This window comes from Bufo bufo, chromosome 4, assembly GCF_905171765.1.
Source record: "Bufo bufo chromosome 4, aBufBuf1.1, whole genome shotgun sequence".
NCBI classification, from domain to species: Eukaryota; Metazoa; Chordata; class Amphibia; order Anura; family Bufonidae; genus Bufo; species Bufo bufo.
This window is the reverse complement of record NC_053392.1, coordinates 456,337,182-456,355,423: the sequence shown is the minus strand read 5'-3', so window position 1 is coordinate 456,355,423 and position 18,242 is coordinate 456,337,182. Positions and strand designations below refer to the sequence as shown.

Here is an 18,242-nt window from a genome sequence, read left to right as displayed (position 1 = left end):
GGTTAACAAAGTTTGTAACACCAGTTTTGAATAATTTGTGGGGTTTAGTTTCTAAAATGGGGTCATTTATGGGTGGTTTCCATTATGTAAGCCCCCTTAAAAATCACTTTATATCTGAATTGGTGCTTAAATTTTTTTTGGGAATTTTTGTTGAAAATTTTAAAAATTGCATCTATACTTCTAAGCCTCCTAAGGTCCTAAAAAAAATAAAATGACATTTACAAAATGATGCCAACATGAAGCAGACATATGGGGAATGATGACTGGTAACTATTTAATGAGGCATTACTATCTGTCTTAAAAGTAGAGAAATTTGCAAATAATGGCCTGGGCAGGAAGGTGAAAACTGGCCCGGGGTAGAAAGGGTTATGACTTTCCCCAGGTTTTCCATTGTGGCTGAAAATTGTCTATCCCTGCATTGTATTCCTCAGTGTAAATAATGTTGTGTTGCGGCTTTCCTGTATAAAAACCTCTCCATTCCATCCAGTGGGAAACTGATTCCACAGTGGAAAATGCTGCAAAAAAAATAAATCGCTGCGGAAAGATCTATGCAGATTTTTACACTGTTTTTTTTCCACTCCAGAATCAGTTTCTCATACAGGAAATTTGCACCAGAATTCATAACCCAAAAATCCACTTTGTAAAAAATCTGCACCTGCAGACTTTCTTGCGGAATTTTTCACTACAAGTGAGTGCACTCTTTTATGATCTTTCCTATCTTACACACACATAAATAGATCCAAGTAAGTAATTGATGTTGCCCAACCTGAAATCAAACAAGTGCTATGCCCCGAGAACAATACATTTTCTTTCATTTGGCTGACACAGTACCAAACTATTTGACTAATGGAGGATACCAAGATACACTGATAGTAAAAAAAATTTTTTTAAACAGATATAATAATGTACATTTTAAGGGAACCTGTCTCCCAAAATCTACAGTCGATAACTATTGGCTGTCAATTAGAGGCGAAGCGGCAAGGAAAGGAGGCATGGTAATCTTGACTTGAAGCAAGGAGGCCGCTGCCCCCTTGACTTCACATACAGGGGATTAAAGTTTGTTTTTCAAGATTTTGGCGAATCTGACCGGAGGAAGAAAAGGATCTTTAGAAACATGCTGCTGGCTAATTTAAGGTAATGCTAGCGGTTAGGGAGGCATTTTTTACATGACAGATACCCTTTAACCTCCAAGGGACTTTGCCTAAAGAATTCTATTCTGCACACCAGTCCGAAAAGAGAAAAATAAAGTACGTAGCTTGTTTGACATATTAGATGATCATTCATGTACATAGTTCCCTGGTTTTGCCCGATATCAATTTTGAAGTCCGGTGTTTTATATTTTTGCAGCACAAGCAGCATTTTTGTCTACAATTAAAAATTCTTTTTTTGCAGATGACACCAAGCTATACACGCGTAATAGTTTAGTCTATGGTAAATGTTCATAAATTACAGGCTGCCAACACCAACTGAGATTCAATGGGGATAGTTGTAAAGTTATACCTCTGTGCACATCATATGTCCTTGGACAATGGTAATCAACTGGGAAACAGTGGATGCAGATACAGTTGAATACAATGGTGAAGCAGGGAACTGTGCGATCCCTATTTCACCATACCCCTGCCATCAATGTTTCAGCATTGGCAGGCACCTTACCATTATATCATTGTGCATGCTGCACTGAGCAAATGACAGACAAGACACAGACCAAAGCAGACATACCCCACCCTGTTTGTCAGGGAAACGTGGAGTAGATGATTATTCAAATTGGAGGCATCACTCTGTAGAGGCACTAAAAGAGACATTACTGTGTGTGTGTGTGTGGGGGGGGGGGGGCACTTAAGGGGATACCATACTGTGTAAAGGTCACTTAAAAGGGACTCATTTTGTGTATAGGGGACCACTTAAAGGGACATCATATTGCGTGAGGGCACATAAGGGGCATCAATCTCTGTGGTGGCCACTTAAAGGGATATCATACAGTGTAAGGGGCACCAAGGAATCATCCTGCTATGAAAGAGGCATCCTACTGTGAAGGGGCCCTTAAGGGCATCATACTGCTTTGGGGGATACTGAGGGGCCATCATATTAAATGGTGAAGCACTAATGAACAACATTACTGTCTGGGGGTCACTAAGTGCCAATATTACTAAGTGATACTAAAGGATATCATTAAAGTGTAGGAGGGCACGGCAATTGTCAGGTGGCATTATAGAGACAGTCTTACTATTTTGGTGCACCATTACTTTGCGGGGGCCCGAAAGGGATTGGACTGGATTAGAGGCATGGATTGTTGTTAAAAAAAATAAAAATAAAATAAACACATATTGATGCAGTGTGCAGCATATCACTGGTGTTCTCCCTCCATACAGGTGGAACCTTCACTCGATGGCAGACCCAGATATGTGGACCTTTACAAAAGGAACGTGAGTACCCAGTGCTCCAGACTAAAAAAAATACCTAGTAGCCATTGGCTCCTGAACTGAAAAATTTAGGAGCCAAATAAAATTTTTAGTCGCCAAATCAAAATTGAATCAAAATTTTGGTATCGTGACAACGCTACGCCGATTGTGATACTCAATACCACACAAAAAAAAACAACAGAAAAAAGCTGCGTGCATTTTATGAAACGTTCGGCCCATAATAGAACAGTCCTATTTAATTTTTTGGGGTGACAAGATGACAAAAAAATGGTGAATCGCATGTTTTTTATTAATTTCTGTTACGGCGCTCACCGCATAGAAGATATTTTTTAATAGTTTGGACGCAGCGCTATGTAATATTTTTATTTATTTATTGTTTATATATTTTATATGTAAAATTGGGAAAGGGGGGATTTAAACTTAATATTTTAGAGTTCCGTCCTAGGGGCTCTATACCGGAAAAGATCTGATCAGGTATATCCCCATGCATTCTGAATGGAGAGTAATCCGTTCAGGATGCATCAGGATGTCTTCAGTTCAGTCGTTTTGACTGATCAGGCAAAAGATAAAACCGTAGCATGCTACAGTTTTATCTCCGGTGCAAAAAAATGGAAGACTTGCCTGAATGCCGGATCCGACATTTTTCCCCTATAGGAATGTATTAGTGCCGGATCCGGCATTCAAAATACCGGAATTCCGGATCCGTCCTTCTGTGTTTTTTTTTTTTACTTACTATTAGCCCCCTTAGGGGCTTGAACCCTTGTCCTTTTCACCCTTAGGCCCCTTTTACACGGGCGAGATTTCCGCGCGGGTGCAATGCGTAAGGTGAACGCATTGCACCCACACTAAATCTGGACCCATTCATTTCTATGGGGCTGTGCACATGAGCGGTGATTTTCACGCATCACTTGTGTGTTGCGTTAAAATCGCAGCAAGCTCTATATTGTGCGTTTTTCACGCAACGCAGGCCCCATAGAAGTTAATGGGGCTGCGTGAAAATCGCAAGCAAGTGCGGATGCGGTGCGATTTTCACGCATGGTTAGTAGGATGAAAGTCTTTTCACTGTATTATTTTCCCTTATAACATGGTTATAAGGGAAAATAATAGCATTCTTTAATACAGAATGCTTAGTAGAAGGTCAATTGAGGGTTAAAAAAAAATAAAAAATTAACTCACCTCCTCCAATTGATCGCGTAGATGCCGTTCTCCTGTTTTCTTCAGGACCTGTCAAAGGACCTGTGGTGACATCACTGTGCTCATCACATGATCCATCACCATGGTAATGGACCATGTGATAAGCTCAGGGACATCACCACAGGTCCTTTAGAAAGAACAGGAGACTGGCAGCTACGCGATCAATTGAAGGAGGTGAGTTCATTTATTTTTTTATTTTTTAACCCTCATTGTTTATTATACTAGGGTGTTGCGGGGAGGGGGGGCGCACTGCGCCACCAATGTTTATTATACTGGGGTGTTGGGGGGGGGCGCACCAATGTTTATTATACTGGGGTGTTGGGGGGGCGCACTGCGCCACCAATGTTTATTATACTGGGGTGCTGTGGGGGGGGGCGCACTGCGCCACCAATTAAGATAGCTGACCTGTTAATACAAATACAGGAGGCGGGTGCCGGAATCAAATAGCCGGCACCCGATCTCTATGACAGGGAGCTGCGATCCGCTGCAGTTAACCCCTCAGGTACCGCACCTGAGGGGTTAACTGCAGCGGATCGCAGCTCGTTGTCATAGAGGTCGGGTGCCGGCTATTTGATTCCGGCTCCTGCCTCCTTTATTTGTATTAACAGGTCAGTTATCTTCATTGGTGGCGCAGTGGCCACAGCCCCTCCTCTCCTCCTCCCGTCTCTCTTATTATTGGTGGCGGCGGCAGCACAGGGGGAGGGAGAGACTCCTCCACTGCGCTGCTGAATAGAAAATCGGCGGCGGGGCAGAGAACTATCATCTCCTGTGCCCCGCCGCTGTATTCAACTGCAGAGCTGTGGCGGCGGGTCTAGTCGCAAATGGCGACAAGACTAAAAAGTCTTGTCGTTATTTGTAAATTCTAGGTCGCATTGGCAACCATTTTGGTCGCCATCTGGAGCCCTGGTACCCCTATCCTAGAGAGAGTAAAACAGACTCACTTGTATAGAAGGATCTGGCTTACTTGTAGTCAGTTGGTTAATGACTCATTCACACATCAATGTTTTGGTCAGTGATTTCTATCAATAATTGTGAGCCAAAACCAGGTGCGGCTCTAAACACAGAACAGGTGCAGATCTTCCCCTTATACCTTATATTTGTGCAGGCTCCAATCCTGGTTTTGGCTCACAATCACTGACCAAAACACTAATGTGTAAATGAGGCTTAAAACAGTCAGCTGCATTAAATGCTGCTTAATCTGAAACATGAGGTTCAGCTGATGAAGAAGTTCATAAAAAGGATGCATTGGTAGGGGGAGAAGAAGAGCAGCTGACATGAAGTACAATATATGACGAAAAAAACAATCTCCGAATGGCCTGGATAAGTCAAAGCGTTTTAAAGTTATCACCACAAAGTGACACTGGTCAGATTTGCAAAAAATGGCCTGGTCCTTAAGGTGAAAATGAGCCCGGTCCCTAAGGGGTTAATATTGTTATGTTTTAATTGTATGGGCATTTTCGCACATGGCAATGCCCATGATGTTTATTTTTTTTATTGATTAAATATTTTAATTTTAACTCCTTAAGGACACAGCCTTATTTCACCTTAAGGACCAGGACATTTTTTGCAAATCTGACCAGTGTCACTTTAAGTGGTGATAACTTTAAAACGCTTTGACTTATCCAGGCCATTCTGAGATTGTATATAAGAGTAGAAAAAAGTACCGTGGCACTCACCATCAATCTTGAATTGCAGTTTTATTTCATGGTAACAAAAAGGTGGTGGACATAGGCATCTATGCGTTTTTCCGATATAATATCTCCCACATGGGCAAAAAATCACATATACCACGTATTGTGTTTTGCAATGTATGAATTGTTTGACAACATGCCCCACACTTCCTATCTGTAAATATCTATGTTTATACACATGATCGCACATAGAACAGTGTCCACATGCGTAATTCCCTTTAGGGGCACTCCTGCCCAGCCAGTTATCCACAGGACAGGGATAACAATGGCATCCCCTACAGTCCTACTCCTGCGGAAACTAATAATGGGATGACTCAAAACACAGGAACAACTGGACCAGGGTGGTTGTTCACTTGGACCCTCTGGCTCGTCCTCATCTTTACTGCCCACTCCAAACCCCGAAACTTTTTTAGACCAACCCCCACCAAACACTTATGCGTTGAGGGACCGACAACAACCCCAACAGCACAACAACAAAAAATGACCAGATCAGTCGTTGACGATGCCCTTATAATAAACCTGTCTGGGACGTCTTTGTCAAATGACGAACTGTCGTTATTGAGAAAGGGGCTTACCTTTGTGCTAACCACATGATTTAACTGCTTTGAATGGATAAAAGTTATACATCTCTTTATTGCCACGTCGTATAAAAAGAGATGTTCAGAGCTGGGCCTAGAAGTAGGTGATTTGGAAGGTTTTGACAACTTAATACATCTACTAGATGAAGGGATACGACCCACTGGACAGGGCCTGTTTAGGACTCTGAGAAATAAAAGTGTTAAAATGCCACCAAAAACATTGAATGAGGCAAATATTGATATATTTTTGAGATCAGTTACACGGGACTTAGAGAAAATAACATATACCTGTCCAAATAAGAACTACACTCGAGCAGAAATGGTGGCACTACAGGAGTTCAGTAAAAACAGAAATATTATAGTGAAGCCTTCCGACAAAGGAGGCAATATTGTTACCCTCTCCCTCCAACAATATAGGGAGATGTGTCTCTCTTTGTTATCAGAGAGAAAAAGCTATGAAGTGTTGAAAGCAGACCCGACAATCAAATATTCGGCTGATCTTTCTCAGTTATTACGTGAGGGTTTAGAAAATAAATGCATTGATCGTAAGGAGTTTGAGTTTTATTACCAACGGCCCCTAAAACAGCAACATTTTACGGGCTCCCGAAAATCCACAAAGGGACCAATGCCCTAAAAGGACGCCCCATTGTTTCAGGGATACACAGCTTAACCCATCATGCAGTTACCTATATCGATCAGGTACTCCGCCCCTTTATCATGGCCTTACCTTCGTATCTACAGGATACGACGGATTTACCGAAACGACTTGAAGGGATTACTATAGAACCAGATAGTTGGTTTGCCTCCATCGATGTAGAGGCACTCTACACTTCAATCCCTCACAATAAGGGTCTAGAAGCAGTCAAATATTTTCTAGACTCCAGGTCAAGGGATGTATATCAACACAACCTATTTGTTCTGCAATTGCTTAACTTTGTTCTGACACACAATTACTTTATTTTTGAGAACCGTTTCTACCACCAGCTCAGGGGCAAAGCTATGGGTATCCCTTGTGCATCAACTTATGCAAATTTGCTCCTGGGCTGGTGGGAGGACACTGTTTTTTTCCGAATATATGACACACTGGACTACGCATATATCGCTTTGGTCCAAATTCATAGATGATGTATTACTCTTATGGTCAGGCACCATAACAGATTTTTAACAATCCATGGACACCTTAAATTCCAATCACATGGGGCTGTTCTTTACATCTGAAACCCACCGCAACTCAATTACTTTTCTAGACACACGTCTAGAAAGAGACGAAAACAACTACATAAAAACCACCCTTTTCCGAAGAGACGTCGACCAATAGTCTCTTGCGATGGGAGAGTTTCCATCCCAAGCCTCTAAAAAAGAGATAATTTTACAAAAGAGAAATCTAAACTATTTCATCGCTTCAAACAAAGAGGATACCCGAGCCCATGTCTATATGAAGCGTGGAATTGTGGCAACTCCAAAGACCGTTCTTCTTTACTACAACCATTAGTGAAGAAAACGAGTCTACGGGAACCAATTAGGATAATTGGCACTTTTGATACAGAGTCTCAGCAGGTCCGAGAAATCCTAAATCGTTATTGGTCTCTGATTAAAACAGACCCTGACTGATATGTAGGCAAAACCTATCTCTAGACATGTATGGGCAAGTCATGCCAGGAACCCAAAAGTGATTCAATTCTCTATGATAGAGGTGCTCAGACCATCCATCAGAGGTGGTGAAATGGATAAACTTCTAAAACAGAAAGAGTCCAGATGGATATTTGCACTTAACACCGTTGCACCCTCTGGGCTAAATGAGTGTATTGAATTTGCCTGCTTTCTATAAATAAACTACAGGCCAACCTAATTTTATTAAGTGGGGATTAATTTATCGGTTTATTTTGATTATCATAATGCAATGCTGTGAGGGTCTTAATCTTCCCTACATGTCCTCAATGTAACTCACCATATCACCCCCAAAAAGATGACATGGCCATTCTATTTACAGATCTATGAATATTGCTCATGTTGCCCTTTAAATATCTTCTATACCTGAGAAATAAATGTATCAAATATATTTTCTCCTCCTTTTCCCTTGCAGTTGCAGTTATATACCATCTAACTTCGTACTGATCAATTAACCAAGGCTAGTTGTAGGTCAAGCCGGTCAGGTGACCTAAAATTAGGTCAGGTGATTAATAAGTGAAGTCACTTATAACCAGAAATGGTGTTGGAGGTTTATTACCAAATCTATCTAGAGCGTTTTAAATATATTCTACTCAGATAATCAAGCCCCCATGTCACCTTATCGCCTAGTCTAGCCCCGCTCTAATATCACATGACCGAGCGCTGAGTCACGTCATAATCAGATGACATCAGGCGCAACCCGGAAGTAGGATTTAAAAAGCGAGAGCGGAGGGAGCTTCTGGCTGCTCTTCATCTGCGGGCATCTAGATCATCTCTTCTACTTTCGGTGGGACTCACAAACATCCGACACCAGCCGTCCCCCCTCAAATCATGGGCACGCAAGTATCTATCTGCTGATAGAGTGCATCTATAGGTGGAATATCATTTAGAAATTGAGGTGATCTGTGGTATAGTATTGGATATTGGGCATATATGTATTTCTTGTCATCAGTAGATAGAGCACAAATTGACTCTTTGATTTAGCTATCAGCTATCTAGCTGTCCGTTATCATCTCAATAACGGTTACGGTGCCCCTGCTATCTGACACAATTTTTCTCTCTCTTTTTAGTTTAAGCGATAAGCTTTAAGGTGACAGGTAAATTTGGTGTTTAAATGTCCCCTGAGGAGCCTGAAATAAACTAGGCGAAACGCATAGGAACGGTTAAGGACATTTTTTAGGGTTATTTCTTCAATTTGCTTTTACTTTATCACCATTTTCTCTATTGTACGCAATTGGGTGGTTCTAGTCACCCCGCCAGGGGTATCTGTATTCTTTTTTATTTTTGGTAACTTAGATTAGTCCAGGTCTACATAGAGGACCAGCATTCCACATTGTTGGAATAATTCCCCATGCCAGGGCTTCCAAGGGCCACTAGGAGGCACGAGACACGGGATCGCCCCTATCGGGCGGCTATTCCGTTTGTAGGTAGAGTGGCAGAAATAGGGACATCAATAGGGACAGTGCACTTTACCCTATGCTTATGGTATGTCCACTATACCTTCCTACAATGACATTTCACCGGAATAGTCTTCTGCTATATTTTTTCTTTTGAACATTTTTTTTATTAATTTTCTCTTTATTGTATATTGTGGTTGACTTGGTTTTATCATTCAAGAATTAAAGGTTCTGTTTTAAACAGTGGTTATTCTGTGAGCCCTAATTGCAAGGTTGTCAGACAAAATAGGAACACAAGGGATATTCCTAATAGGAGTAAAGTCAATGTACACTAGGTAAACTGCTCTCCACTCCATATATACATTTCTGATACTAAACTTATTATATTTCAAAAAGCATTTTCCCCCAGGATGTCTCTTCTATGGCTTTTATCAGGGCTTTTATTAATTACAAATAATACTGATATGGCAGAAACCAAATTACCCCTAAATATGTTATGTCATTTTTTTAAATTACAGGGGCACTTTAAAATAATTTATTTTCATTTTTTTGAGGTATGTATCATGAAGCAATGTTCCACTGCCAAATAATGTTTTGGGTCCTATTTGTGATTAGTGAATTTACTACAATGAAAAAAGGCTGTGTGAAAAGCTTCTGCATTGAATCCATAATTTTTCCAGGGGATGTGTTCCTTTTCAAATAGCATGAGAATGGAAGAAACAGCAAAACTCACATATGACTACCTGTACAATGGGTTGATAAACTTACCTTGATATGCTAGGAACATTTTGGTGAAAGGAGGTAATCTGACTAAAAAGTGAAGCACGGTACCACTGTTTGAGTAGTGTGATCCATAATGATATGGCTGCACTGGAGGCATTGGGTCATCTTCTCTATCTGCTTTGCAATACTCATCCTCTAAATACTGTAGATAAGAAAAATGTGTTAGGTTCAAATTCAGGTCAATAAACTCATATATACTTCAAATGAAAAAGTAAAAAGACTAATCTTCACTAATCCACATTTCAAACATAAGAACTTGCAGTAGTAGTACGGCATAGGCCATTAAATCCCTTTATTAGGCACCCCCCAATTTTTTTTAAAAATAAAACGTAACCTTTATTGATGTAAAATAAAATAATCCCATATACTAGATAAAACTATCATATCACTGCAGCAATTAGATTAAAAGTATGCAACAGGTGACAAAGCTACCTATGCAGGTGCAGATCAATCTATTAGAAAGAGTTATAACACATATTGCTGGAAACAGTACTTGTATTGTCTTGCTAATTACAGCTCCTCAAACGTTGGTTCGTAATGTGTACACAGCACCACAGTTCCCAACAGTTACAGTATATGATGTATAAATAACCCTAGATCACTTTCTTAAGGGTGGAAATTCTCTAACTAAATGTTTCAACCTGGTTTTAATGGTTATCTTACTAGGGAGGCTGTTATATTGTAAAGCCTGCACGGTATGTTATTGTAAGCAGCACTATGTTGCCTCATTAGATTACTATAGTTCCGTATGACCAGTTACAGAGAGAGACCTCTTCTGCACGTGGTAGCCCTAATAAGTCTCCCTAGCAGTAATTGAATGTACTCTCCCCTACATGTCACTCAGCCTACATTTATTATTCTTTTCCTATCTAGGTGCAGAATTGACTTATTGCCATTATATTGCAGTTCACTGCCTAAAAGCCTAACCCTCCCCATATGTGTTGCCGGCTAAGTGTCAGCGGACGTGGGTCCCAAAACATTATATAATGTTTTTGCTCCCTTCTCCAGGCTGTCTGAAAATAAACACAGTAAGCCGACCTCTCCACCCACCAATAGTGCAGCAAGCAATATTACGGTACCTATGTCAATGCTGACGTGTATCGCATCACTCCCTGTGCACGCCCCATGAGCGTTCTCCGCCACGGGAGGTCTCCCAGGTACAAGAGCAATCAGCACATGCACACTTAGGAGGTTGTTCTGCATGAAGTATGCTGTGTGAGGGAATCCCATACCTCCCCTTCCCAGGACCACTGCAACATCACGGCGCATGCATGTTCCCATACAGTGGCAGATCTGCTTTATATTTGCTGTCTTTGATAACCAAACATATGAGATCACATTTCTTATACGGTACATAGCGATGCTTGAACATACCACTAGCCTTATAGAGGTTGTACATCAGATGTTAAAATTATGGTTACAATGCAATTGCATCCAATATTTAGCCCATTGCTATTTCATGTATTATATAATTATTGACTACTGGACAGGTATAGGAGATATATTGCTGTAAGCATAATATATCAATTAACCCTATGGGCAAGCATGGTGGGATTTTACTAGGTAATCATATTGTAAACATATTGGATTGATAAACTAAACATATGGCCAAATCATTGTGTTATTCCAATGGGGGAGGGCAGGGCCACAATCATCCTGTCAGTACTGTGTACATATGGCTGTGCTGAGGAGGTGGAGAGATAAGGAGAAGGGCTCCCTTCTGATGGGCCTTTTTCTCTTTTCAGCCTAATTAGCATATTTATAAGTTTAGTTTTTTGGGGGGAATACATTAATTGGATTTGGACATAAAGGTATATTTAGAAATAAATATAGCAGAACGAGTGTATCATACAAACAGTTAATAACACTCTAGGGTGGTGACAGAATCCCTTTAATTAGTAAACATGCAATCTGTGAGGATATGTTGCCCTCTGAACATTATGAGATCAATGACAACTATGATTTATAAATTAAAGGCATTCGTGGTTTAGATGTTTTAGAGATATAAGGCAATGTGTTTAGAACATTTATTAAAGAGGCTCTGTCACTCAGATCACCCCTATTAAACCAAACACATAGCCTGGTAGGGGTGATACTTGAGTTTAAAATGATACCATTCTCATCGCTGTCGGCGCCATGGTTGTTGATAAAAATCTGACTTTTATTTCTTTGCTGGCAGGCAATTCCGAGCACCAGGAGGCAGGCTTTTTCAGTACGACAGATCTCATGGCCATATTTTCTGTTAAATAAATATTTATTTAAAAGAAAATATGGCCATGAGATCTCCCTACCCCCACACTGAGCATGCGCGGAGATCGGATGGATCTTCTGGAGTTAGCCGCGCTTGCGCACTGGGCCCTAATATTTCCCTACTGAGGCTCTCCGGCGCATGCGCAGTGTCCCGGTGTGCAGATGAACTCCGCTGAGATTTTCCATAAATTGACCGTTTGTGCATGCGCAGATCGTCAAAACTCAGGAACGCCTCCTCACGTCATTAGCGGTGCGACCGGAAGTTAGGAGGTAGGGAAATCTCACGAAGTAGGATAATGTAACGTTACACCGGCCTCACTCACCACGCAAGCGCACTATGCTGAATGCTAGTGCGCATGCGCTGGGTTGCCGGCCGCTCTCTGCAGTGTACAGGCTTTTATGTGAAGCCTGTACTGACTCCTGCAAAGCGCGATGTAAGCGCTGTGCAGGAGTGACAGCATAGCGATCAGCCATAGTGGCTAATTGCTATGTGTTGATCTCACTGGGGGCACTGACGGGCACATGGGGGGCACTGTGGATGGCACATGGGGGCAATGGAAGCACTGTGGATGGCACATGGGGCAATGGATAGCACATGGGGCAATGGATGTCACTGCAGCACTGTGGACGGCACATGGGGGCACTGTGGATGGCAATGGGAGCACTGCAGGTAGAATGTGGGGGCACTGGATGGCACATGGGGCACTGTGGATGTCATACGGGGGCACTGTGGATGGCACACTGGGTGTCACATGGGAGCACTGTGGATGGCACACTGGGCACTGTGGATGTCACTGTTATGGGGCACTCTAGATGTCATTGTTATGGGGGCATTGTGGATGTCACTGTTATGGAGTACTGTGGATGTCACTGTTATGGAGTACTGTAGATGTCACTGTTACTGACTCCTGCAAAGTGCAATGTAAGCAGCAAAGTGGCTGATTGCTATGCTGTGGATATCACTGGGGGCACTAACTGGCACATGGGGGCAATGGGAGCACTGTGGATGGCACATGGGGCACTGTGGACGGCAATGGGAGCACTGTAGATGGCACTGGATGTCACTGGGGGGCACTGGGTGGCACATGGGCGCACTGTGGATGTCACTGTTATGGGGCACTCTAGATGTCACTTATGGAGCACTGTAGAGGTCACTGTTATGGGAGCTCTGTGGATGTCACTGTTATGGGAGCACTGAGGATGTCACTGTTATGGGAGCACTGAGGATGTCACTGTTATGGGAGCACCGTGGACATCACTGTAATGGGAGCACTGTGGACATCACTGCAATGGGCGCTCAGTATCTTGGATGAGGGAACCGGGGATAGCGCCGCTTTCTTATTCAGGAATCTGTCGATGTCCGTCTGACTTTTCTTCAGTCTGGGGGTCTCAGGGGCATCTCTGGGTCTATCTCTGCCAATTTTGCCCATCTTGGAGCTTGGAGCACGGGCCTAGGAGGAGAGAGCTCTTTCTCAAGCCTCTGTCCTGATCAGCGGTTAAGCTCCGCCCCGCTTTTTATTTTTTTGGGACGTTAAAAGCTTAGAATTTTAGAAGCAAATCTTAATTTTTTTTTTTTTTAATCCAAAACTCACTTATGAAGGTTGGTATTACATAGTAGAAACCACTGATAAATGACCCCATTTTAGAAACTACACCCTTCAGGTTATTCAAAACTGATTTTATTAACTTTAATCCTTTAGGTGTTCTACAGGAATTAAAAGCAAATGTAGGTGAAGTTTCAGAATTTCACTTTATTGGCAGATTTGCCATTTTAATTCATTTTTGTCCTGTAACACAGCAAGGGTTAACAGCCAAACAAAGCTCAATATTTATTACCCTGATTCGGTACTTTACAGAAACACCCCATTTGTGATCACAAACTGCTGTATGGGCACACGGCAGGGTGCAGAAGAGGAGGAATATATGATTTTTGGTATAACACTTTTTGTGATGTAAGGTGACAAAAAAAAATTAGCTTTTTTTTTTTTTTTACAGCGTTCAGGTGACTGGGTGGATCATTTAATATTTTTATAGAGCAGGTTGTTATGGACGTGGCGATACCTAATATGTTTTTTTTTTATTTCGGTGTTACATTTAAAAAAAAAAATATAAAAAATCATGTTTTTGTGTCTCCATATTCTGAAAGCCATGTTTTATTTTTATTTTTTGGGCGATTGTCTAATGTAGGGGCTCATTTTTTGCAGGATGAAATGACGGTTTGATTGGTACTATTTTTGGGTACATATGACTATTTGATCATTTAGTATTACACTTTTTGTAAATGGGCTTTTTCTCACTTAAAACTTTATTATTATGAAAAACAATTTATTTATTTATTTTTTTACTTTTTATTTTAGTCCCACTCTGGGACTTCAACTTCTGGGGGTCTGATCCCTTCTGCATGCATTATAATACATCTTATGTCACTGGGGATACTATAGGGGGCATTATTATTTTTACAGTATATTATTTGGGGACATTGGGGAGCACAGCAGGCTCAGTATTGGGGTAGCACCAGGATGACAATGTTGGGGCACCATGCTGGGGAGGAATTCCATGCTGATGGAAATTTGAGGACTCTAATGGCTCTTTCACACGAGCGGATGTCTTGCGGGTAATCTGCTGCGTGAAAGTGCGAAACCCTGCTCTGGACAGCAGAGACACGGATAATTAACATGATTGATAATTAGATAAAGTTGTCAGCGTGATTTTGTAGTAAAAAGATCAGAGAGGCACAGAGCATTATCAATCATGTTAATACTCCGTGTCTCTGCTGTCCGGAGCGGGGCTTGGGAGTCTTTCACGCAGCTGATTACCCACACGGCATCCGCCTGCGTGAAAGAGCCCTAAGATGACTGTGTGTCAAACTCTGTAGAGATGGAACACGGCTAGAAGATGTCATCATGTGTTGTCCGCTACTAACGGAGAAGATGAGGAAAGAGAATGTCTACATCAGAGGAAAGGTCACTGGATGTGAGAGGTATGTGATGCTGCATTCCCCTGTATGTATGATAATGCTGAAAGACCAGTCAGAATGCTGAAGGTACGGCTGGCTCTGTGCTGTTGCCTGTGTTTTAACTTTTCATCCCCTTTCACCATATCCTAATTAGAGACAAGTGGAGGAGAAGGACAGAACATGGCAGTTGGCACTGGCCACCACAGAGCGGCAGCTTCTAGAGAGGTTTTTGGTTTATCTGGAGCAGTATATTGTTCTTCACTGAACCAAATAAAAAATTGCGGCATAATATACTGCTCCCTCTATTCTGGCCCTGCCTACTCGTGTTGGCCCCACCTTCTCTCATTCTGGATTCGCACACAACATTGGGCCAATTTTAGTTTTTTTTTTCCAGGGCCACTTTTAATTCCCACTCCGCCCCTGGTAGTAGTAATGCTAGTGGAGGATGTGTAGCATTAATAGTGATGGAAGGAGAGAATTAGCACACCCTGGTGGCAGGGGCAGCAGCCATATCGTACATGTTGGCAGACAGCGGCAGTGGCATGATAGCAGCAACAGCCATATGGAACATGATGGTAGGCAGCCAGGCAGACAGCAGCAAGATGGGTCACTGTTAGCAAGGACAGATCTAATCATTGGGCTCAACTGGAGGAGTGTAAAAATCCACCTGGATCCAGGTTCATTGTGACATAAGTGATGTTTTAGAAACTGAAGGAGGACAACTTGATCCATTTCGATGTCACCAGGCCCACTGTTGCACTGAAATACCTCTACAAAATGACACTGTAGGCTAGGCAAGAGAGAACAGAGCATACTGGGCCAGTTCGGGCCACTGTTCTTGTCTGCCTGCCCAGAAGACCATGGGGTCAGGGAACAGGGCATGAGCCAGAAAAGACCAGAGTCCAGGTAGGACTGAATCTAGGTTATGAGGCGTTAAGTCACCGTTTGCTGATTTGCTTCAGCCTGACATGGCACGTAAAAAAAATGTTCCATCACGTTGAGAAGACTGAACTGGCTGCTGCTAGTGGGGCATCTGCTGCTTGTGGCAGCAGACACAGTGGGAGGCGGGTAACTCTGCAGGCAGATACACTGGCCGCCGACATCTGCGGCAAGCTGCATGCTCAATGTTTCCTGGTAATAAGGTAATTTGGTCTCACTTTCGGCAGGAGGAAAACATTTCCCCATTTTGCTTTGCTACGCCTGTCAGTAAGTAATCAAGGTAGTATAGAGCTTGCTATCGTGTCCAGCGTGCATGAGGAGCCAGTTCTTTCTGGCTCTGACCCCCAGTGAGATTATTGGTTGTCATGGCCAGTGTCATCATCGTCCTTCTGTTCCTTCACCCTCTCTTGTGGCAGCTCCGCAACCTCCTCCAACTCCATGGGAGTTTCTCTTTGCGGGTCCCCAACAGCTACAAGGAGAGCAGCAAGATGTGTTAGCTGTTCATGTCAGGAGAGCGTGGCCAGTGTTTTTAAACATAGCCACTCTCTCAGTGATAGATAACTTGGACAATTGTCCCACATTGACTGTCAAGGCAGTTAATCAGTAATTTGGCTGGCGAATAAGCATCAGGCACTTTGCACATACAGCCGAATAACATCAATATTTACACCAACTAACCATCAGATACGCATTATTTGCCCCGCACACAGCCAAAGTCGTACCATTGAGCTTCATATTTATAAAACCTATTCTGATCATAGTTAATAGACATAATTCTCCTTGCATATAGTCTGCTGCCTCCGTATGGCAGCAGCATCCAGTTGCCAGGGGAACCAGGAGTGCGGCCCGGCCCTCACTAACATTGGAGCCCCGGGACAAAGAGGAAGTGCGCTGGGGATCTCTGAGTAAAAAGGCCAGAACCTACAGTGTAAAGGTGAATTTCTTGTGATCTGGCTTCCCCTACCGTTCCTAGCAATTTTTAAAGACTCCCCTGGCTGTAACCTTCTGGATTTGACTTTGTGACAAAGTTTTCAGCTTCTGGTTTTTGGTACCGTATTTGATATCCTGATTCTGACTCTTTGGAGTGTTTTGATTCTTTGCCTCAGGTGTAACTTGTACTGTATTGACCAACTGACTTATGACTCTTTTTCCATGCAACTACTCTTATTGTGTTTGTGTGTCACCCTTCACATATTGCAGTATAAGGACTGTCGTCCAGTCGTGGGTCACTGCCTAGGGTGATCGTGCGAGTAGATAGGGATAGTGGAGCTAGGCAGTTTAGGGCTGCACTATCCCTGTTTGTGTGTGACAGTAGTCATTATCCTGACACCCTGTATGCTAGCCAATATTGAATCATAAAATGCAATACAAAGTTTAACAAGGGCCTGGAATGAATACAGAATAACAAATGCTAATATACTTCATAGTGTTACAAATAATAGACCCAAAATTTAGCCTAGGATATATTAAAAAGGAAAAAAGACTAAATAGCTGAGAGCTATATGAATCCTGTTTGTGACCTGGTACATAAAAACTTAACTTTAAAATCGTAAAATAAAATATACACTCACCTAAAGAATTATTAGGAACACCATACTAATACGGTGTTGGACCCCCTTTTGCCTTCAGAACTGCCTTAATTCTACGTGGCATTGATTCAACAAGGTGCTGATAGCATTCTTTAGAAATGTTGGCCCATATTGATAGGATACCATCTTGCAGTTGATGGAGATTTGAGGGATGCACATCCAGGGCACGAAGCTCCCGTTCCACCACATCCCAAAGATGCTCTATTGGGTTGAGATCTGGTGACTGTGGGGGCCATTTTAGTACAGTGAACTCATTGTCATGTTCAAGAAACCAATTTGAAATGATTCGAGCTTTGTGACATGGTGCATTATCCTGCTGGAAGTAGCCATCAGAGGATGGATACATGTTCTCATTCTGTTTACGCCAAATTCGGACTTTACCATTTGAATGTCTCAACAGAAATCGAGACTCATCAGACCAGGCAACATTTTTCCAGTCTTCAACAGTCCAATTTTGGTGAGCTCGTGCAAATTGTAGCCTCTTTTTCCTATTTGTAGTGGAGATGAGTCGTACCCGGTGGGGTCTTCTGCTGTTGTAGCCCATCCGCCTCAAGGTTGTGCGTGTTGTGGCTTCACAAATGCTTTGCTGCATACCTCGGTTGTAACGAGTGGTTATTTCAGTCAATGTTGCTCTTCTTTCAGCTTGAATCAGTCGGCCCATTCTCCTCTGACCTCTAGCATCCACAAGGCATTTTTGCCCACAGGACTGCTGCATACTGGATGTTTTTCCCTTTTCACACCATTCTTTGTAAACCCTAGAAATGGTTGTGCGTGAAA

The 18,242-nt window shown here is 42.3% G+C and overlaps 1 protein-coding gene across 2 annotated transcripts in view; it reads right to left on the bottom strand.

The window, feature by feature from the left end:
• Positions 1-18,242, bottom strand: part of LYST (lysosomal trafficking regulator) — a 736,927-nt gene that overhangs the window by 82,534 nt on the left and 636,151 nt on the right. For both annotated transcript variants that reach the window (XM_040429442.1, XM_040429443.1), the window contains one exon: positions 9,717-9,873. In XM_040429442.1, coding sequence (XP_040285376.1) covers positions 9,717-9,873 — 157 coding nt within the window. The remainder of the gene's footprint in view (positions 1-9,716; positions 9,874-18,242) is intronic.